The sequence below is a fragment of the Ochotona princeps genome, chromosome 20, assembly GCF_030435755.1.
Source record: "Ochotona princeps isolate mOchPri1 chromosome 20, mOchPri1.hap1, whole genome shotgun sequence".
In the NCBI taxonomy this organism is placed as follows: domain Eukaryota; kingdom Metazoa; phylum Chordata; class Mammalia; order Lagomorpha; family Ochotonidae; genus Ochotona; species Ochotona princeps.
Window position 1 is genome coordinate 12,005,347 of NC_080851.1, and position 22,443 is coordinate 12,027,789.

Sequence of the window (22,443 nt, forward strand, 5' to 3'; positions counted from 1 at the left end):
CTACTGATCACCTGTCAAGTGAGCCAGGCTGTCACGGGAAGGAAGAAACAGATCACATAGGAGACATGGTCCCGAGCTGCTGCTTTCAGACAGCTCAGGCAGTTAGCGACTCCAGAACATCCTGTTTTGAATTTTGCTACATCTGCAAGTCAGCTCACATAGGAGATCATGAGGACTGAACTTAGAGCTGGCCACCTGAGCGGGACCTCAAGGGCCAAGCCATATCGTACCGACATGTGAGCATTCAGAAACCACTCAGGGCTCTCAGATTCATAAATGCCAGGCTCAACCAAGGTGGGAGATGAATTGGAAAGAGAAAAGGTGAGACGAGAGGGTAGGGAAACGTGGGCCTAAACCAGGGTGGGCACCCTAGGACTGACCATGGACTGGAGGCTGGACAGGGGCAGGTGTAGCCGAGATGATGGCACTGGGGGAGGAGCGGTGTGCCGAGGCTGAGGACAAGCCGGGACCAGAGGTTCCCAAGGGCTATGGCAAGACCATCACCAAAGATGACAAGGGGCAGGATGAGAACGTGTGGGAGCATAAAATCAACTCTGATCCCGCTAGATCCAGGGTATCAAGGGACACCACAGTGTAGTGTCCGCCAGAAGCTCAGGGAGCCCGAGTGGGATTCAGGAGGGACCCTTGTCAGGGCTGGCTTATTGGGCACAAGGTCATTGCACATGGTAAGGTCCTGCAGGAGCAGGGTAGGCACCTGAGCCCAGAGTCCTTCTCGGGGAGGTAGGTGTGGACATAACCGTGTACATGGTACTTGGTTAGAACAACTCAGGAGGTAAACGTAAAAGTCAAGACGGGACATGCAGGCCAGGTAGTTTTCAAAGAGACTTGCTGAGGGCCTGGCCCTGTGACGGGGCTACCTGCCCCTCACCCAGCTCCCAGCTAACATACCTGAGCAGGCAGCAGAAGTTTCCTCTCACCCAGGCAGGAAGCCAGTGGACTCCCTTGCTCCTGGCTTTGGCCATCTGGCAAGGCAAACAGTGGAGGAATATCTGTTATGCCTCTGTTCTGTCTCCCTTTGCAATTCTGCATTTCAAATTAATAAATCATCTAAAAAGATAAAAACTGCTTTCTGCTTTTAAAGCAGAGTAGGCTTACTTCACAGCTAGGAATGGAGTCCACTGAGGCACGTGGCATTTTCCTTTGGGAAATATGGTGTCCAGTGATTTAGAGACAGGTCAGGACACCCCTGTCCTGCATCCACGTGCCAGACAGGTTCTGCCTCTGCTTGCTGGGAGCAGCAAGCGCCGGTTCAAGCACCCTCCCGGCATACACCTGGGAGATCCAGACTAAGAGGCCAGTGCCTTAGCGCAGCCCAAGCCAGCCCAGGCTGCTGCAGGTTTCTGGGACGTGAAGCAGCCTGCTGTGCAGGCCCCAGAGCTGGGCTTGCTCAGCATGTCCGCGGCCGTGCCGTGCTGCTGCGTGGTGCAGCCTCCCAGTAAAGAAGCACTTGTGAACTCACTTCTACACAAAGGGGACCACCGTGCAAGAGGGGCATTCTGCTGCAATTTCAAGATCTGGATACAAGCCTGATATACAGCAAGAGAGGCCCCTCCTTTTCTGGGCATGGCCCAGGAAACAAGGAGAGGCACTTGTGTGTGGGGTCGGAATGGGAACAGACCCTGTCCTGGTAACGCCGGTGTGCTTCCATGAGGGCAACTGGCTGTGGCATCTCAGGCATGTTATTGATAGCAAAGAAGTGTGTAATTTGGTAATCCTGTTAGATACAAGCATTACACATCTACGTAGGAGGTATACGGATGAACCGTGAAATCACAACGTATCAGTGTTCATCATGATCATTTGGGATTTTCAAGGTAATCTGACGAGAAGGCGATCAGAGTAATTACAGTGCTCTAGTCCTTTCCTGCGTGCTATCTAGAAACATCTATATTTTCATATAAACACTACTTCAGCCTTGCCTTACTGATTTAATTGCTATTAGCATATGTTGCAACGAAGAACACACGCTTAATCAAGTTCAGGCCTGGCTGCTGAGCCTGCGTGGTTCCTTTTCCACCCCCAGCTCCGTGGCGGCGTCAGCTGCAGGTCAGATGCAGACCACAGCGGCAGGCAAGGCTGCTGCTAGGACGCCCACACACTCCATCAGAGGGGCGTGGGATCGAGTCCCGCCCCAGCTTCTAACTCACCTGCCAGCTATCGCACCCTAGGAGGCAGCAGGCAAGGACTCATGTCCCTGGGTTCCTGACATCCCTGTAGGAGACCTGGATGGAGTTCCTGGCTCCTGGCCTCAGCCTGACCTGCCCCAGCTGCTGGGAGCACACCTGTCCCTTTCCCTCCTCCTTTCCTCCACACATAGGATGAAAAAAAAAAAAAAAACAAACAATTGCAAACTGTCTCACCCACTTTCCCCCATTCCCCCAACCCTTCCCACCCTAATCAGTGGTTCACACGGGCATTCGTTCTTCTCAACTATGTAAATATCATCAAAAGTAAAATTCAAAAAGGAATATGCCTTCCACCTACAGAAGTCCTGGTAGAACGACTTCCGACTGCCCAACCTGTCCCTGGCATGCCCGCTCCTCCCACGCCCACCCTTCAATCCTTGCACTGTAAAATGTTCTAAGGGCAGCGGACGTCCCAGTGAGGCCGCATCACTAGCAAGAGACAGCACACACTTTGTGAAACTTCAAATATGAGACGCCAGGTGCCCTTGCTGCAGGATCTCCAGTGACCTTTACTTCTCAAGCACTGATGGACATCACTTCCAAAAACCCTGAAAACCACTTTGTCAGAGTGCATCACTCCTGTTTTGTAGTTCAAGAGCAGAATTTACTAACATGCACCACAAAATATTCCGCATTGTAAATATATCATGGGCATTTTCATATCTAGCCAAATAACTTTTTTTTTAATGAAAAGGCCAGGTGTGCTAAGGTTTTTTTGGGGGGGTTGTTGTTTTAAAGAACATGAGCAACTTATTTCACACTGAGTATTGCCTTGGGAAATGGGGACAAAGAAAAAAAACAACACTGGAGGAAAGGGAAAAGCAACTGTAAATCCTGCAAACTGTGCTGGAGGATTAATTTCGTCAAAGAATGCACATTAGGAAAAATCCCTGTTCCAATTAAGGCTGGATGAGAGGGCTGCAATTTTATTAAAATGACAAATGAAGAAGGGTAGAAAAATCGCAGTTGAGAAAACAGTAACTAAAAAACGAGCAGGTGGCCAAGTTGCTTGCACCTGCATGAGCCTAGAGCTCTGCCCGGAGCAGCACTGGCTTGCCCAGGACGCGGGCAGGGCCAGGGGATGCACACAAGGACAGAGGCTGCCCTGCACAGGACGCACACACAAGGACAGAGGCTGCCCTGCACAGGGCACACACTCCCCGAGCCTGCGCCCCGGCTCCGGGCTCCTGTTCCTTTGCTGTGAACACTGAAGTGTCCCCGCGGAAGAGCGCATGAGCAGCAGGCACAGCCTACAGAACAGAGCCATCCCTTGCGCACAGTAGCTAAAGATGCTCACATCGCCTGCGTTTAGTATTTGTTCAAACAGCATTTTACAGTACCAAAAGAGTCTATTTATTATTTGTAGTAGCATTACTAGCAGTGCATTTCTCAATGGGCTCTTGGGAATCTCCGAAGCACGGTTAAACCACTGAGAAGGTATCTAAAATAAACCAGCATCTCAGCAGACATTACAAGTGACAAGAACGAATGGGTCACTCTTTTGAACCCAACAATGACGTATTTCCTATTAGTCGCTCAGCTAGAACTAAATAAAGCAGCAGAAAAAAAATTCTTTTCAAAATACACGAAATCAAATTATACTGATTCCCCTCTCTTTTGAAAAACATCGTCAATTACTCGGGAATATTTTAGCATTTTCTTTCAATCAATTATGATTCTTGCATTTTGGGTAGAGTACACAAAACCTGTCTTCGTGTGATTGTAATCGAAGCCCTCTGCAAAGCGAAAACGAAATGACTGCAACAGCCCTCATCATTAAAAAAAATAAATAAAATTATTCATGGTGTGGGCAAAAAGAAACGAAAGTACACGGGCTTGAGCCAGAATATCACACGCACACACAAAAAGGCAACGTTCGTATCCGCTGCGCCAGCTGAATTCAAATTAACCCAATTTTTACATGTTAATTAAACCAGCTATTTTCTTCTTATTGTATTTTTGCTTCTTAAATAGCAGAGTCTACAAGTGATTCCCAACAGACTTGTTCCCACAACAATGACGTATTCATTTACTTCTATTATGGCCACACAATACAGTAACTGAGCAGTAATTTTTCACAGTCAATTACATGTGTGGTTCTTTATGCTTAAAGATGCTGAAATAATGTGTACTATAGAGCCATATGCCCGAATCACTAGTGTGCCAGAGGCAGTTGCCTGGGCAACACATTTTCTCTGCAGTTTAGCATAACCCTTCATTGAATATCATTAGATGTCATTAAATAGCAAACATTAACACGAACTTCACTATCCTACTTGGAAAGAGTCATCATTTTACCCATGTAAACAAGGGCTCCATCATTTATAATAAGCTTAAAGTAGATTATGATTTTCTAAATTTAAGACCACGAAAGGAAAAAAAATGCCCACATGTTGATTCCAAGGTAAACATTTTTCATCCATATGGTCCAACTTATAAACACAAACAAAGCAGGGGTAGATTTTAAAATTTATCCACTATTGTAACATAATTCCATTTAGGCATCTTGGGCTAAAGAGCATTCTATTTTCTTTTCTGACAGGGAAAGGGGGAATACGCACTCAAATTCAGTAAGAAGATCAATTTAAAGAAGAGTTTTTAAAAGTTGAAGGGACATAATAATAAATAGAAGGGGGGCATGCCGTGCATTATCTAAAGTCATTTCCAGCGTGAACAGCAGCAGTCACCCCAAATAATTCCTAACAGCCCTCTGCTCCATGTCACCCCGGATGAGTACCCAGGTCTAAGATTAAACACTGCTTTCTCTATAAACACAGTCGCCACAGTTGGAACCCCCAAGCGCCCACGACCATCATCACTCCCAAGTCATGGGGCTGACGCACACCCTGACTCCACCCAAACTCCATCTCCCGCCTGTAACAGAGTCCATCTTCCCTTTCGGCATTATAAATGCCCAAAGTTAATTTTATTTTTTAAGGTTTATTTATTCATTCATTTAAGATGCAGAGGCAATGGGGTGGGGAGCGAAAAGAAAGAGATCTTCTGTCTGCAGGTTCACTCCCCCAAATTGATGCTAACAGCCAGGTCTGGGCCAGATTGAAGCCAGGAACCCAGAATTCAACCTAGGTCTCCCACTCAGGTGGCAGGGACCTAACTACTTGGGGCATCATCAACAACCTGGGCTGGATCATAAGCAAAGTAGCTGGGATCTGACTGGGCACTCCAATATGGGGTAGCAGGGATAGCTTCCCTGTTGAGCCAAAGCTCCAGGCCCCAATGCCACTTGGAAGGGAGACATACATAAGGAAAATGAGTCACCAAATGTCACTGCTACTCCAGAACATATTCTTACCTTGCCCAGTACAGGAAAGAGGAAGACTACCAAACTGTGACTGGCAGTGAAGGAACCAATGGTGGCAGTACCAGGACTGCCCAACAGTCCGAGGGTAGCTACAGAGAAAGCCAGGCCAGGAGTGAATGAACTGGCTAGAGAATGAAACAGTGCACCTGCTTCCTAAGGCAAGACAAGGAAGAGGCCCTCACTACACTCAGCCATTTAGCCTCGGTGTTAGGCTTCCGGCCACACTGCTCTAAGATCATTTCTCTCACGGTGACCAAGGTGACTAAAACCTCAACCACACATTCGGTCCTCAGTTGAAGCATGGTTCAAAAAAAAAAAAGTAACAAATGTATGTTCCGTTGTGATCCCAGGAATCTGCTTTGAACAGATGGTTCTGTGAGGCAAACCGGAAGACACTGACCGATAACAAGGATATGTCCATGTTTAAGCAAAACGTTGTCAAGCTGGAAGGGATCAGAAGAGATGCCGTCACGTCTCTGAGGCCTCCATGAGAACTCACCCCTGAATGGCTACCTAAGATGCTCCTGAAATGAAATGCTCAGAAGAACTGAAATCAAGTTGTACACACAGTACTGGGGCAGGTGTTTGTACCACGATGAAAAGGCCACTGGGGAAGCTTGTTCCCAGCTGGAGTGCCTGGGTTCAGCTGCACCTCCCACCGCCCCTTCCCCGTTCCAGCTCCCTAGCAACGTGCCCCTTGGGAGGCAGCAGGAGACGGCTCAAGTATCTTGGTCCCTGTCACCCACATGGGAGATGCGGCTGTAGCTCCCGGCTCCCAGCATCAGCCTGGCCCTCTCACAGTTGTTGGGGGCACTGGGAGGGGAAACCAGGAGAAGAGAGGTATCTTTATAATGTTCTCTCCACCTTTCACATAAAAACAGTATTTAAGAAAATTATCAATGAATAAGAAAATGCAGTGGCCAGCAAAGGTTTCCTAATAACTAAGAAACCTTATTAGTGAGAACTGATATAAAACATGATTTCTGTTTAAATATTCTGATTCAGTAGCATTTCTAAATTTTACCTCATATGAAAAGAATGCTATTCCCACCCATAATCCCACTATAGGATAAAATTATACTACCTAAATATAATTTGGTTTAGAATTGGCACATGATCTGTTAAGGCAAAAAATAGATAAATTCTTCATATTTAATTATGTTGTTATACAAAGATTTGCAACAAAGAATGATGAATTCATCTAATAACACAGACCACCCATGAATGTAGGTTTTTGCTAAAATAATCAAAAGAACTATTGTGACTATGTGAGCCTGTTCAATTTAGATTTGCATTTTATAGCTCTCAGTGGAAGAATCTATATAAACGGTAGAAAAAATTAGGCAAAGGGAGGAAACATTTCTCTCCCAATTGACCCAGTGTGTTTCCCCAACCATCTCCGCATTCATTAGCAAGTCCTATCTCTAAGGTCTTTTGACAAATCCAGGCTTTCAAAAACACAGGCAATTTGGAACCGGAACAGCAACTGCAGAGTGACCAAAATTAGAAACTGTTGGAAGCACCTGATATTCTTACCGAAAGCAAAATTAAGTCGCAACACATTTGAGACTCTATTGCTTTTTCTAGCTACAACTATTGCAAAAAAAAGCAGTATCAGTGTTTTTTTTAGACAGTTGTTCCTTCAGGAAGTTGGTGATTTTTAATTCCTAAGATTAAAAAAAAGAAAGAAAGAATTTTTTAAAATTCTAGAAAAAGTCCTGAATCAGGGAATCACAAAGCAACAGAAAGAAGATGCCGAAATGAAAGTTATGTAAAGTCAATGCTCTGGCCCTCCAGAGAGGTTTCCCCAAGTGCATACATCGTAAGTCTAGTAAGCTGGGGGGGAAGCTGACTAGAAACATGGAGACATGAAGAGGGTGGCTTCGTCAGCCGATTCTCCACCTGCAGCGCCAACATCTCACACAGGTGTCAGTTCAAGTTCTGGCAACTCCACTTCCCAACCTGTTCCTTGCTAATGGCCCATGTCAGTGCCTTCAGATTGTTAAAGCTGGCTGATTGGAAAGTCAAAGAGAGAGAGGGAGAATAATCCATGCACTCTCCCTATATGGTCACAAAAGGTCAAGTCTAGGCCAGGCCAGATCCAGCAGGCAGGAATCACAGCTGGGTCTCCCATACGGCTGACAATGGCCCAAATACTGGGGCCATCTTCCACAGCCTTCCCAGGCGCCACCAGCAGGGAGCTAAATGGGAAGCAGAGCAGCTGTACTTGGATATGGGATGCTGGCATCTTAAACAGTGCCTTCACCCACTGTGCCACAGCACCAGCCCCAGCAGAAGGTGGCCTGACGGAGCTCAGCAACAGGGAGCAGGCAGCTCACGGGGCACTCGGGAAGGGGAATGGGAACCTAGGAGCAAGCCTGGTGATGCTCTGGACAAGAGGGGAGGCTAACCTTCTCCCTAGGGTTGGTCAGGTTGCTTCCACAGCAGCCTGCACGGGGCCTGGGTGAAGATCCTTACGACCCAAAGCACATACACTTTAACATGCATTGGGGAGATGAACCAACACGGACATGGTATTCTTCGATGTGGCCATATGAAGGAATGAGGACAACCTCCTAACATATTCAGAGTGGATTTCAAAATACACATTGCACACACACACACATACTCTAGGGGCTGATACACACACGCGGCTGGGTACACGCATGCATCCAGATGAAATGTGAGCTCTGAGGGTAATGTTCTGGTGAGACGAGCAAGCTGAAGGGCCAAACTGGGTATACTAGAGGGAGACTGCAAGAAGCTGGTCCCTCTGCAGGGGGTTTGCGCTGCACCGTCACCCGGGGTCCTCAGCCTGGGAACTGCGCCACTGGCTCTCTGCACCACTGCGCTCTCTTCTCCAGCAGGCCTGTGGCAGACGGCGGAATCTCTTAGGTCCTTTTAATACATATCCTGGGCCAGGGCTGTGGCATGGGCGTGGGATCAGAGGGTGTTAATCCTCTACTTGCAATGCTGGCATCCATAAGCGTGCTGGATCAAGTCGCGGCTGCTCTACTTTGGATCCATCTCCCTGCTAATGTGCTTAATAGGACAGCAGAAGATTGAGCGCCTGGGTTTCTGTCACCCACACGGGAGACCTGGAAAGGGTTCCTAGTTGCTAGTTTCAGCCTAGCCAAGCCCCAGTCACTGCAGACTTTTGAGGAGTAAAGCGGCAGCTGAAGATCTCCCCTTCTGTAACTGCCTTCCAACTAAATGGGGGGATGGAGGGTTGGAGAGGGTGTGTGTGTGTGTGTGTGTTCCCACTGCATCTGCATCCCTCACCAACACACATCCACGGGTGTTTACACCACACACCTGCAAACCTGTGTATCCTGAGACTGCGCATTTAGAGGACACAGTACAGTCTGTGGAGCTGCATGGAACGCACGTGGGGAGTGGACCATGAAATGAATCCACACAGCAACTCACTAACATCCCCAGCACAACTGCTGATGGCAGGAAGCAGAGAGGGCAGGGTGAAGACGTGGGCGCCTGCAAGCCATACCTTCCTGTGGCTCTGCTCAAGTCTGACTTTGTAAACATATGTTTTACATATTCAAAAACTCAATTACAAGAAAAAAATAAAGAAAAAAAGCAATCCCTAAAAATTGAAAACAAACTGAAACGAATGAAACTAACCACGTATCAAGTTGGTGGCAAAACCGCACAGAGAAGCAACTATTTCAAACACGTCAGAATTGTCCTTCAACAGCACACACTTTGTGCACAGACCTCGAGAGAAGGTTTTTTTTCTTTTTAAGACATATTTACTTACTTGCTTGAAAATCAGAGTTACAGCAAGAGAGGGATGTACTGCCCATCAGCTGCTTCACACCCTAGATGGTCACAGCCACCAGGGCTGAGCCAGGCTGAAGCCAGCAGCTTCATCTGGTTTTCCCGCACCTGTGGCAGTGGCCCAAACACAGGGGTCATCTTCTGCTGCTTTCCTCGGCCCCCTAGCAGGAGGCTGCATCAGAGGCGGACCAGTGGCCATACGAACTGGCATTCACAATGCATGCCAGCATGGCAGGACGCAGTGTCACCAGCTATACCACAACCTCGGCCCCCGAGAAGAAGTGTAAACTTTATTTGGTATCAACCGTTAAGCAGCAATGTAAGTGCTATTATTTTGAATAAACCCTACATATTACAAATACGCAATTATATGAAATTTGCTATTAACCAAGATTTTTAAAAGAATGGAGATTAATAGAAAAATCAAGGAAGTAAGAATAACTTGAATTAAGTTTAGTCAATTTAACACTGAATTGCAAACTACAGTATTTAAGTTAAACTGAAAGACCCTGATGAAAAGAGCAAGTCCACGCATCAAGGTGATGCCAGCCCAGAGGTCAGAAGCCCTAACACTGGACCATGGCCTCTAAACGAAGTGCCCATTCCAAGGGGACCCCGAGGGGGAGGCTCCAGGTGTGCAACAGGAAACACACCAAAGCAGCACCGCATTTTATAGGAGAGCTATCAAAGATGAAGCACATCAAAAGGAGAAAGGGAACAACATAAAAGGGCTCCTCCCATTGGCCAGGAATAGGATGAACGCAAATAGCGGATGTAACAGACTCAACTAGCACACAAAAAAACAAGAGATCACAGCACTTCATTTTAAAAAGACTACCCATGGGCCCAGCACAATGACTCAATGGCTGAATCTTTACCTTGCAAGCACCTGGAGTCCATACGGGCGCCAGTTCATGTCCTGGCTGCTTCACTTCCCTGCACCTCCCTGCTTGCAGCCTGGGAAAGCAGTGGAGGACGGCCCAAAGCCTTGGGACTTTGTACCCACATGAAAACCTAGAAGAAGCTCCCGGCTCCGGATCAGCACAGCTCCGGCCGTTGCGGACATTCCGGGAGTGAACCTACAGACAGATCTTTCTGTTTCTCCTTTGCTCCATAATCTGATCAACCTTTCTAATAAAAATTTAAAAATCTTTAAAAAAAAAAAAGGATTCCCAATACCCACAAAAATCCACTCCCAACTCCTTGTGCCTTAAGTTATTTCAGCAACAGCTGCTTATGTTGAGAACCGGGTCAAGTCAAGTCAAGCTAAGTACAGTCACTCCTTAAAATCCAGGACCCCCTGGGCCCAGCATGGTACCCTAGTGGCTAAAATCCTCACCTTGCACACGATAGGATCCCATATGGGTAGCAGTTTGTGTCTGGAAGTTCCGCTTCCCATCTAGCTCTCCGCCTGTGGCCCGAGAAAGCAGTTGAGGATAGTCCAAAGCCTTGGGACTCTGCACTCAAGTGGGAGACCTGGAAGAAGTTCCTGGCTCCTGGCTTCAGATCGGCTCAGCTCCAGCCATTGTAGCCACCTGGGGAGTGAATCAATGGAGGGAAGATCTTCCTCTCTGTTTCTCCTCTCTGTATATTTGGCTTTCCAATAAAAATCAATAAATTAGAATCCAGGACCATCACGGATATCAGAATCCACAGAAGTTCAAGTTCCTTACGCAAAATGCATACTGTTGGCATATAACCTATGCATATTCTCTCATATGCCCCATATGCATTAAACCATCTCCAGACTACCTAACATAAATGCTCTGTGAACAGCTGTTAATATCCTGTTGCTTGGGGAATAGTGACAAGAACAAAAGTCACCATGCGTACAGGACAGGTGCAAGTTCCCCTTCTCAGAGCACTTCTGCTCTACCAAATCCCCTGTAAAGAACTTAGAACTTGCTCATTGGGAGGCCCAACCATAGTGAGACTGACCAATCTCCTACCCAGATGTCTCCCTGAAGTTCAGGCTCACATCTGGCCGTCTACCAATCCAGTTACACATTTAAGATATCCAGGTGAATATGTTCCACAGAAGCCCTAATTTCACTGCCAAACCTACTCCTCCCACAACATTGTGCGTCTCAGCTGCTCTGATGGCCACCCTTCCAGTACGTCATGCCCAACCCACCAGGATTGGTCCCAGAACTCAGGGACGGACCACTTCTTAGCCTCTAACCCAGCATCACCTTTCATATGCTGCTTCAGCGGCCTCTGAACCAAGTTCCAGCCGCCTGCCTCTGTATCACACAAGAGCTTCAAAAATGTCATGAAAAAATGAACTAAAGTCAAGCTTTGCTTGAACCAATAACCTTGAAATCCATCGAGAGTTCTGTGAATTTATATTTTAAACATTTCCTTGTATTTATTCAAGGCAGAGATAGGCAGCGGTCTTCCTATTCTTTGGTTCACTCCCCCACAACAGCAGGGCCTGGGCCAGGCTGAAGTCAGGAGCCTAGAACTCAGCTTAGGTCTTCCACGGGGAAGGCAGGGTTCCCAAGTACTTGAGCCATCGCCTGCTGTTTCTTAGGGTGTACGTTAGCAGGGCATTTAACATGGAAAGCAGGCGCGTCAAGCACCATCCTAACCACTATACGAAGGCCTACCCCTCCAGTGAACTTCAGTGCTTTTTTAAAGATGTGTTTGAAAGAGGGAGTGACGGAGAGAAGGAGAAGACGCTGGGAACACTTCTATCCAGTGGTTCACTCCCTGAACACCCACTGCTGCTTCCATGTGGGTCTCTGGGGTGGACGACAGGACTCCACAGCAGGTGCTCGCTTCGGCAGCACATACACTAAAATAGGACTCCCCAGTAGGAAGCTGGGGCAGAGGCAGCTCTGGGAGCCGGGACACAGCTCAGGCTCTCCGACATGGGATGGGGTCAGCATCCCAGGGTGGCTTAACTGCTGTGGCATAATGCCTACCTGCTCCGTGGACCTCGGAAGACCTCTCACCCGTGCCCCAGCACAGATGCCAGATGAGGACACAAAGTCCATCTTGTTTAAAGACATCATCTGACACTTGGGTGGTGTCAATATTTGCTCACTGCATCAATAAATGTGGAATTCAGCTACACTCACAGTTCTCCTGAATCAAGCCTCTCTTGGGTAGGTCCCAGAAGCCACTCTCCTGTCCCATGTGTCCCTTTCTTACAGAGTACATAATGGCCCTGGCTGAGTGCTACCTGCGTACTAATGATCGTCTGCCACGCCTGGCTTTTTCCACTGAAATCTCCCCTGTAGTGCATGTGAGACCCTGCCCTGGAACCCAAGACTCCCTTCAGGGCCTTGAGAACAGCTTGGGGACCACCAAGCCGCAAACCATGGGAAACTAACTGACGCTCCATCTCCCAGCATTGGTGGTGGAGTCCACTTTGTGAGTTTGTAAGGGAACACCTGAGGCAGGTAAATGACAAAGCAAGGGTATTTCCTCCCAGATCGGGGGGCAGCGGTGTCTGGGATCCAGGGACTGGCACTCAGGAGGGCTTCACCCTAAAGTAACAGAAGGCAGCACCTGCAGAGGAAGGGGAGAGAAAGACTGAGGGGAGAGACAGGGGAGAGAATGAGGGTGGGGGGGAGGACCAAACCAATTCCTTTATTAAAAAAAGAAAAAGATATGCAAGCTGCTGCCTGTGGTACTGCATCCCATGTGGGTGCGAGTTCAAGACTCGGCTGCATCACTTCTGACCCAGCTCCCTGATCACGTGCCTGAGAACACAGAAAATGGTCCAAGCACTACGGCTGCTGCACCCACGTGGGAGCCCTGGAGGAAGCTCCTGGCTCCTGGCTGCAGCCGGCCCCAACTCCAGCCACCATTTGTGCAGTGATCAAGTGGAAGCGAAGATCCATGTCTCTCTCTCTTTTCCTCTTTGCATCTCTGCCTTTAAAACAATAAATAAATCTTTTTTAAAAGCTCATTCTGCAGGGAGAATCAAGATGGCAGAAAAAGGTAAGGGCATGTTTAAACAGGCCAGTGAGTGATGGCCAGATCTCCTCAGCCCCTTCCAATGGCGAGTTCTGACAGAGATCCTCCTGCACCCTATGCCCTGCCACAGTGGCTTCCCTGGAGAACAAGGCTTCCCCAGCAGACGTCTCCTAGGTGAGTGGGTTGCCTTGCATCCTAAGTCTAGGAGCAGGGGAGCAGGTGCGTCTTCCTCACGTCCTCTGTGGGGTCTCCCCCTCAGTATAAACATGCCCCATTTTTATCTTAAATGGTAAGTTAGCCTACCCTTTCCCCCATCCCTCATCACCTCCCACCTCAATGTCCTTGGTCCTCCTCCACACTAAATCCACAATCATTATAACCATCTGTTTGCCCACCCCACTCATATCAGTCCTCTTCTACTCTGGATTCCCCAAAAGCTAAGACTCAACCCTATTTACAGCCCACACTTCTTACTCCCAGCTTGGACTTGAGCGGGTGACATCAGCTAGCACACTTGGCTTCATACCCCAGGACCACAACCCTCTGGGTGGTTCCTGCCCAACAGTTACTGTCCCCTGACCCACTAGCCGCCTCCTGGATGACCATGTAGTATATTATACTCTCTACAAACTGTCAATGACTCAACCCGCCCCCCCACTCGCTTGTTTCCTGGGAAAAATGAAGGAAAGCAGAAGAAAATGCGCTCCCCAAGTTCCACCACCACGTCTGCACGACATCCTTCCCGTGGCCTCTGCCTCCCCCATCCTCCTAGCTCAGCATGCCTGGAACTTTTTCTGCTCATGAATTATTCAAGACCCCGAAAGAGCATCTGTTTATATGGCTTAGATCTACCCTAGTTACTGAACCAGAAATTAAAATGGAGGAAATTCAGAAGTATCTATTAATTCATTAAAAAGTGAATAGATCTAGTACCCAGTAGCATGACCTATTTACATGAAAAATAACATTTTTAAAAAACAAAAAAAAGTTTTAATGAGAAAAGCAGTTTTACATATTTGCAAATCTCTTAAATGTCTGACTTAATGGAAGACATCTGCGTTCAATCTGCTGTAATATGTTGTTTTGGTTGAAGGCTATGAAGGGCTTCGGCCTCCCACAGGTTCATCGTTAGAAAAGGAAGGAGCGGTCTAATGATCTGTGTAGGTAAGCTGGGCATATTCTTTTCTGGTACAACACCACGTCCCAAGAAATAATAGCTTCTTCAAGGCTGAACTGCAATGTGGACTCAGCAACAGTTTTGATGAACTTCCTCTGACCCTGTTACCGTAAGAATTCACAGTTCTTTCACGCACCTTGACCCCAGACCCGCATTTCCAACGCCACTTACCCAACGCTCAACTGGAACATACTACTTGAACGGTGCAGTTCTTTCAGACGGTGGGACACTTTCTCACACTCTGTTTTAAAACCACAGTCATCCAGATCACTACCGATTCTCTCAGAATAGAAAGCAGGAGAAAGCTGTCGCATGGAGAGACTGAAAGCCCACTCTGCAACGTCGTGTCTGGGCCAGACAGTACACAGTCACACGCGCTTCCCAGCAGGTCACACTCGGCATCTTAACAGGGCGCACACTCAGGGACGAGGTCTAATGGACATCAATCATCTTCCCTGTTATTTCAGGGACATTCTGGAGCTGGCTTGCCATTACCATCTTGACTATGAATGGTGGTGGAGAATATGTGCTCACTCAGTTGCCCTGGAGCCTCTTGTGCCCAGCTTGGGAAGCCGGAATAAAACACCTACAGTTGGTCAGTTATCACCTCAGAAATGTTCCACCAGCTTCTGGAAGCTGCCAAGTCAGCAGATGTGGACATGGCACCTTCCTGGGCCTTCCTGTCAACCTTGGTCCTAAAGGCGCTACCCCTGTGCCGGCAGGCAGAGCCCTCTCAACCCCCTCAGCCCAGAAGCCCTACTCTCCCTCCCGGCTCGGCCAGTGTCAGGGTGCCGCAAGAATCTGGGGCGACACCACTGCTTCTCCAGCAGAGACCACGCAGCTTACCCGGGGCTCAGGCACGGGTGGACTGACCCACCACTGCTTTTAGAAACATCCACTAACACAGCACGAAGGGCGGGGCTTGTCTCAGAGTGACCAGCCACACAGTCCTGGCTTCCTGAGGTCTCAGGGGCGCCCTCTGGGGACAGCTGTTTCTGCCCCCTTCCCAGAGGCCGCTCTCCCAAGTGTCCTCCAACCCCGGCCCAGTCCCTCCCACAGCACACCTCACGAGGTCACCCACCTGCAATGCCGCTTTCTTGCCCTTCCTGCCCCTCTGGAAACAGCCCTGTTTCTCATTTGCGTTTATGAAAAATCAAAAAATAAGATAAAAATTAAAAAGCACTTGGGCAAGAGAGGGGGTCGTGAGGAGGAGGACGACGCTACTGTACATATGGATGAGATGCCAAATCAGTAGCTCCTCATTAATCAACCCTTTCTGGAATTAAAAAGAAATGGAAAATCCAGACACCTGACATTCCTCAAGTGTTCCTACCACATCAGCGACATAATACAAACCTCGTTAAACATTCTTCTTAATTCACTCCTCACAGACATCGTCTAGCCACCACACTGTCCCCACCCCCATAAGGTTTCAGATATCAAATACAAACGCAAAGCAAGTAATGCAGAGAAAGGGGGTTAATCAGACATCTTGAGGGAGAGAAAAAAATAGCACTGATTCAATGAGGGCTCTTAATGAGGCTTTTTGTTGTGGTAGATTAATTTGGGAGTCTGATGACTAAGAAGATTTTAGTTTCTCAGGTGACTGCTGTTGATTATTATCAAGCTTTTTGTTGTTGTTGTTTAAATTAAAGAGATGCCTTATCTAATTCTCTGATTTCTGAATTTCACGGGTGAACCTGGACATTGTGTCCACAGCAGTCATGCAGGAAACTTTGCTCATCATACCAGAGAAGACCTTCCTCGGGGTCCATTCCAGAGGACACCTGACAGATGATGTGTGGCTCAGGCTGTGAGCGGCTGATGTTTAAATACATTACCCTAATACTCTTTAAGCATCGCCAATTGTAAACCTCATTACCTCCCAGCATGTGGCCATGGCCTGGATTTCAAGACAGCCCCACAAAGTGAAAACAGGTATATAACAGGGATTTCTCTGTCAACAGATTATATCCTCCTTCTCTTTCTAAAGTATTTAAAAGGCTGGGAAGCCAGAGAAGGAATAGCAAACCTGGGGGAGGCAGACAGCACGCTACCGTCTTCAGTTCACCCTTAGTAAGTCTTCCTGTATCAAAGGCGGACCTGCGCCAGGACGGAGGCCCTGCCCCCTGAAGAGCAATCAGTTCTCCATGCTGACCCACTAGCATCTGACATAGAAGCTAGGGCAGACAGCAGTTGGACCTTTGGGCCCATGGCTAAAAAAATCAGGACATCCCCTTTTGCAAAAACAAGAGTGGACTTTTGTTCTCTGGTGGAATGCAAAGAGGTCCCACACCTGAAATGCACCGTGGGCCCTCCCCAATATCAGGTTCCATCCCTATGGTATCCACATGTGCCTATCCACCAACCTCACATCCAAACCATCTGGAAAACGCTGCATCCGTATCGAACATGAGCCGGCATTTCTCGTTAGCATGACTCCCTAACCCAGAGCACAATGACTATTTGCACAACATTTACACGGTGTCATGTCCTGCAGGTAATCCAGGGGCATAGGCACTCAGCAAAGCCACAAGTAGGCCTGCACTCCATACTGAAGTACCCAGTTCATGATCCCAGCTTCCTGCTAATGTGCACCCCCAGAGAGCGCAGTGATGGCAGGAATACTGGGGTTCCTGTCATCCACCTGGGAGACCCAGACTGATTTCTGGGCTCTGGTTCCAGACTGGACAGGCCCGGCTGTCGTAGACATGTGCAAAGTGAACCAGTGGATGGACGATATTCCCTTTCATGCTCCCCTTTCAAAAAAAGCAAAACATGCACACATTTAAAACTGTGACCTAGACAAGAGTTAAAGTACGCAGCAGGCTGTGCATGGATTATGAGCAAGGTTGTTTTTTTGTTTTTTTTTTTCAAATTTCAAAGTCAGATATACAGAGAGAAGGAGAGACAGAGAAGAAGATCTTCCATCTGCTGATTCACTCCCCAGGCGACTGCAATGGCCAGAGCTGAGCCGATCCAAAGCCAGGAGCCAAGAGCTTCTTCCAGGTCTCCCACTGGGGTGCAGGGTCCCAAGGCTTTGGGCTGTCCTCAACTGCTTTCCCAGGCCACAAAAAGGGAGCTGGATGGGAAATGGGGTCACCAGGATTACAGCTAGCACCCATATGGGATCCTGGTGCATGCAAGGTGAGGACTTTAGAAACTATGCTACCATGCTGGGTCCATGACCAAGTCTTACATATGCCATGGTTTATCAGATATATGAGCATCTGGGAATGCTGGGATTTGCAGGGGCCTTGGAGCAATCCTCCATGACTACTGTGGGGAGACCACATGTGCTGAATTCACACACGCATCACAAGTCAAGAGACACCTGAGCCCCCATGGTGCTCTTCCACCACACAGCCAGGATGTACTTTGTAACAGGTGGCCAGCCAGGCCCTCCAGAGCCCCAGTTTCCCCCAGACTCTGTGAAGTCCCCCCTTGGCAGAAATCCCAGGAACCCCTACAGAACCTACATTCACCCTGCCCTCAGTAGACAAGCTGTGTGCACAGCAAGTGAGTGTAATGTATCAAATCACAATCAAATCAAAAAGGCACCAATGCGACCAGGGCTGTGACAGCAGCTTCAGCTTCTGCCCATGGTGCTGGTTCAAGTCTTGACTGCTTCACTTCCCATCTAGCTCTCTGCCTATAACATGGGAAAGAACCAGAGGATGACATAAGTCATGGGGCCTCTGCACCCACGTGAGAGACCAAAAGAAGCTCTTGGCTTCTGATTGGCTCAGCTCCAGCTGTTGTGGACTCAGGAGTGAACCAGTCGATGGAAGATCTCTCTTTTCTCCTTCTCTCTGTAAATCTGCCTTTCAAATAAATAAGCCTAAAAAAAAAAAATTGCACAGCAAGCTGAGAGCTCACAGCTAAGCCATCCATCTGGGTCAACAGGAGTAATAGAGAGAGTGCTGGAGAAAGCAGCAAGTGACGGCCCAAGAAAGAAGTCGGCCCACGAGTGTGGGGCTCTGCCGCCCAACTGGGAGATCCAGTCGGAGCTCAGCTGCTGTGCTCATCCGGGGGGCTGAACCAGCGGACAGAACATCTCCCCCTCTCCCTCCTTCGCTCTGTAATTCTAATGTTAACTAATGCTTGTTTTTTAAGTTTCCTTCCACAGATTCTCATATAGAGACCACCTGTACTATGAAAACATCGTGTAAACACTGCCTTTCCAGAGAAAAGCTTATCAACATGATGATGCTGGCACCATACACCAGCCATGGAGATCCGCCGGGCAGCACAGGAGCACTGGCCTGCATCTTCAGACCCACCCAAGTGTAAACATGAGGCAAACACTAGAGCAGTCCAGAGGGTGGGACCTTCAGTCGGCACTGAAAAAGTCAGTCCGGTGAAAAGCAATGACACAAGGACCTGCTCCAGATTAAGATACAGCAGCAGCTGTGACTGGATTCTGGACCTAACAACAGGGGAAAGAAATACGCAAAACCCATGAGGCCCTGGAGGTTGGTGATGGGGGGAGATCCAGCAGAACTGAATACAGACCGGGTATCAGCCGGCAGCCAACTCCTGATGTTACGCCGAGAGGCACGGCACTTATGCAGAATATTCTCAGTGATGGAGGGCAAAAGCCACAACACTGCAATGTCTGCACCTTGCACTTCAAAGGTCGAGCCAGAAAAAGAAACGTGTTTGTGTGTAAAAAAAGAGACAGAAGAAAGGTAGTGTAAATGTCACAGAGTGCCACCGAGCTGTGAGCGTGGCGTGCTTCCAGCTCTTCCGTGGTGAATATTTCCTTTTTTTTCTGGAGTTCAGAACTATTCCAATGAGGAAAAAAACAATTACCTTAACACTGAGGCCAGTCACCAAAGTTCAGAACTGTGAACTGTTACAGACACAATGAAGCAACCGAAATCCCCATGAGAAAAACCAACGCTCCGTCCAGCTTCTACTGCAAGGGGCTGGCGAGGAATACACCCCAGCCTCTCCCCGCAGCACCCCAGAGCCTCGTGTCAGGGACTAAAGGCCAGCCCACACCTTCTACTTTCCAACTAAGCAAAAAATCCCACCTTTGGGATGGGCCGGAAAACAGAGGTTTACAGAACAAGAAGAAAAAAATCTGCCCCTGGAGAAGACAGAGGAGGCAGGGGCCAGCAGCCCTAAGGAGTACCTCACGGCACAGGAAGCTGCTCACTCCCGTCGTGCTGGCCAGCTTTCTAGGCCTTCATTTCACAGGAAGGATGGCAGGTACAGAAATAAGCAAAGGGAAATGCTGGTGAAGATACAGAACGTTCACTGTGCTCTGAGGGCACTGGCATTGACCGCACGTAGACAGGCACAGAAAGGCTCAGCCAACAGGCCGCTCAGCTGGGGAGGGCTCCCTGGGGAGAGCACCTGTGGCCGCCTCTGGGCAAGCACTGGCCGGCAGCAAGGGAGCAAGGCCACGGCGGCCAGCGTACCCAGAGATGACTGGTTCCTATGGCTCACTGGATTAATACGACACCACAGCATAAAATGCTGTGCTGAACAGCAAGAGCCAACTGCAAATTTACAAAGCTTAAGAGGACCCATATTTAAAACTTGAGCAGAAAAAAGCTGGGGGGGGGGGGCTGTTCAAAGGCATTTTGATAAGTGTCCTGTTTATTTCTATACAGTGCAGTCTCTTCTCCTCCAGCTTTTGCAAGAATGACTTTCTTGGGGATCTGGAATTGTCACATAATTCTACAAGAGCTACACCCTTTCATCATGTGTGACATTTTAAGGATGATGTGAAGAGAGGGAAGATTATAGAAAAGGTACATTGATTAAACCTATTTTACATGTACTCACAAAGCTTGCAGCTGCCTTGAAAACCTCAAACCCTTCACTGCTTCTGGGAGTTTTGCGGGGAGTATTGATGGAGAGCTTTAGAAAAGACACACACCTGGGAAATGACCACTGCTAGAAACACTAACACTACTGCTTGCCAAATCATCTATCAATGGTAACTGGCAGGGAAAATATCCTTAAGAGATGCGAAGGTGCCTATCTAATGACTTATCTCAGAAAAGAAAGCAGCTTTGAACCACACAGTTGCTCCTTCGAGACCACATACCCATCCTTGGTCTGATCCACCACGCCACTCAGAAGCTCCACCATCTTTGGGTTGGGTTGACTTTCTCCAAAAATGTTCAAGTATCGAGTGACAAAGTCACTGGGGGACATGAAAAAGTCACCATTCTTTTCGATGCTTGCATACTGTTAAAGGAGAAAGAGAGAAATTATATTCTGCATACTTGATTTTCAAAGATACAAAATCATGGGATCAACAGGCGAAAACACTGAAAATATGCCAAGAATAAGACACCAGACATCATCTATGCTCTTCAAGGTAACGATTCTCATCATCGCTTCTAAGGGAGAGAAAAGGCATGACGTGTGTCAGGGCTTATGCTTTTTCACCGGGGAGGCAGTGGTGAGGCTCCAGGAGGTGGGTCCCTGCCACCCACAAGGGTGAGCTGGGTGCAGTGCCAGCTCCCCGTTACACCGGGGCCCAGGTGCGCTGTCCTACGCACTCAGTGGGGAAGGAATCAGCAGACATCTTCCCCTGCTCCCTCTGGCTCCCTCTCTCTCTCTAGCTCTCTTTCTCTCACTCTTCCTGTCTTGCAAATAAAATGAAAATAAATAAATTTTGCTTATTTTAGAGAAAGAAAGGAAAAAAAGAAACCGCCAAACTAACCTCTAACTAGGGACTTTCCACTTTAACCCAACCAAGTATATTTTCTCTGTCTTGCTTCGGTGAACACCTTATAAAAGTGTTCCCTGTAAAAGCTTCCCATTGATGTAGTGCTCAACCACTTGGGTCTGGTGCTGCCCAATTCATAAATCACCAAATGGTTAAATAAACTCATTAAAATGTTCATATGCCTGAGTTCACCTTTTAATAGAAGTCATGGAGAAACACAACCCAACTCTTTAGGCCCCATTCCTGCTTGGAGGACATTCACGGAACACTCAAGGACGACAAGGCAAGCTGGGAGGCAAACTACCCATTGTGTGGCTTCCGTTGGGAGTCTGCGGACGTAGCTATTCAATGCCGTCCTCTTCATTCTAGAACATTCCCTTATTCAGAAATGATCAATAAAAATCACTTTTGATGATTCCTCTGCCTGGTGCTCTCCCAGGTCTTTAGGATGAAGCATTCCAGCCTGGATAACACCGGGCTGTGGCTTCCTGCTCCGGGAGGCACCAGGGAGACGCAGACCGAGCTGTGGCCTCCTGGCTTTGGTCTGGCCACTTGTGCAGATAGCTGGGGAGTAAACCAGCAGAAGGAACATCTGCTTCTCTTGGGCCTGTAGCAGTCTTTCAGATAAATACACACTTCAAATTGAATAAAAATTAGCTTTTCCCCAGCTAGTCGACATTAAGATCATTCCCAGCTTTTGATAAAAATTTCAAATAAAGTTAAGGTAGCCATCCTTGCATATAGCATTTGTCCAAATTCCTGACAATTTTCAAAGGCCGGTTTCAAGGGAAATAAATTGTTGAGTCAAAGGAGAGGAACTTGAGGCTCTCGGTGCTTATTATCACGCTACTCTCCAGAGGGGATTGTACCAATTTCCACACTCACCAGCAGCGTGCGGACATGCCCTTTCCCCTGCTTTGTCTAGAACATCAGTTACAAATATTTTTTTTTCAGTTGGGTGCTTTAATATAATTGAGACTGAAGGGGTTTTTTTTCCCCTTTGCAGTTTCTTCCACTACTTTCCCAAGCATAAAAAAAGATTGCCCTGATCTCAAGACTAAATATTCACACTGTTTCTCTTAGCTTTGTACCTTTCCGTTTCCGGTACATGGGTATTTGTGTGTATGGCCTGGGTAAGGATCCTCCGAACATAGTTTTCTTCCTCTTCATCCCTTGGTGACCCTGGGCCCCGAAGGAGGCCGTGCCCTCACCCTCAGCCAGCTGTGCTGGGTGCCTCAACGCCTCACAGAAGGGCGTGGCAGGAAGGCTCCAGTTCCAGCGCCATTCCCCAGGAACCAGCAGGAACTTCCTGAGGCAGCAG

General features: G+C 48.1%; 1 protein-coding gene across 2 annotated transcripts in view; it reads right to left on the minus strand.

Moving 5' to 3' along the window:
• Nucleotides 1-22,443, minus strand: part of SLC25A13 (solute carrier family 25 member 13) — a 138,429-nt gene that overhangs the window by 84,718 nt on the left and 31,268 nt on the right. The window contains exon 3 of one of the 2 annotated variants that reach the window (XM_004582326.3): nt 20,493-20,635. In XM_004582326.3, coding sequence (XP_004582383.2) covers nt 20,493-20,635 — 143 coding nt within the window. Of the gene's footprint in view, nt 1-20,492; nt 20,636-22,443 lie in introns of those variants that run through there. The other variant, XM_058678358.1, reaches the window with a different exon arrangement.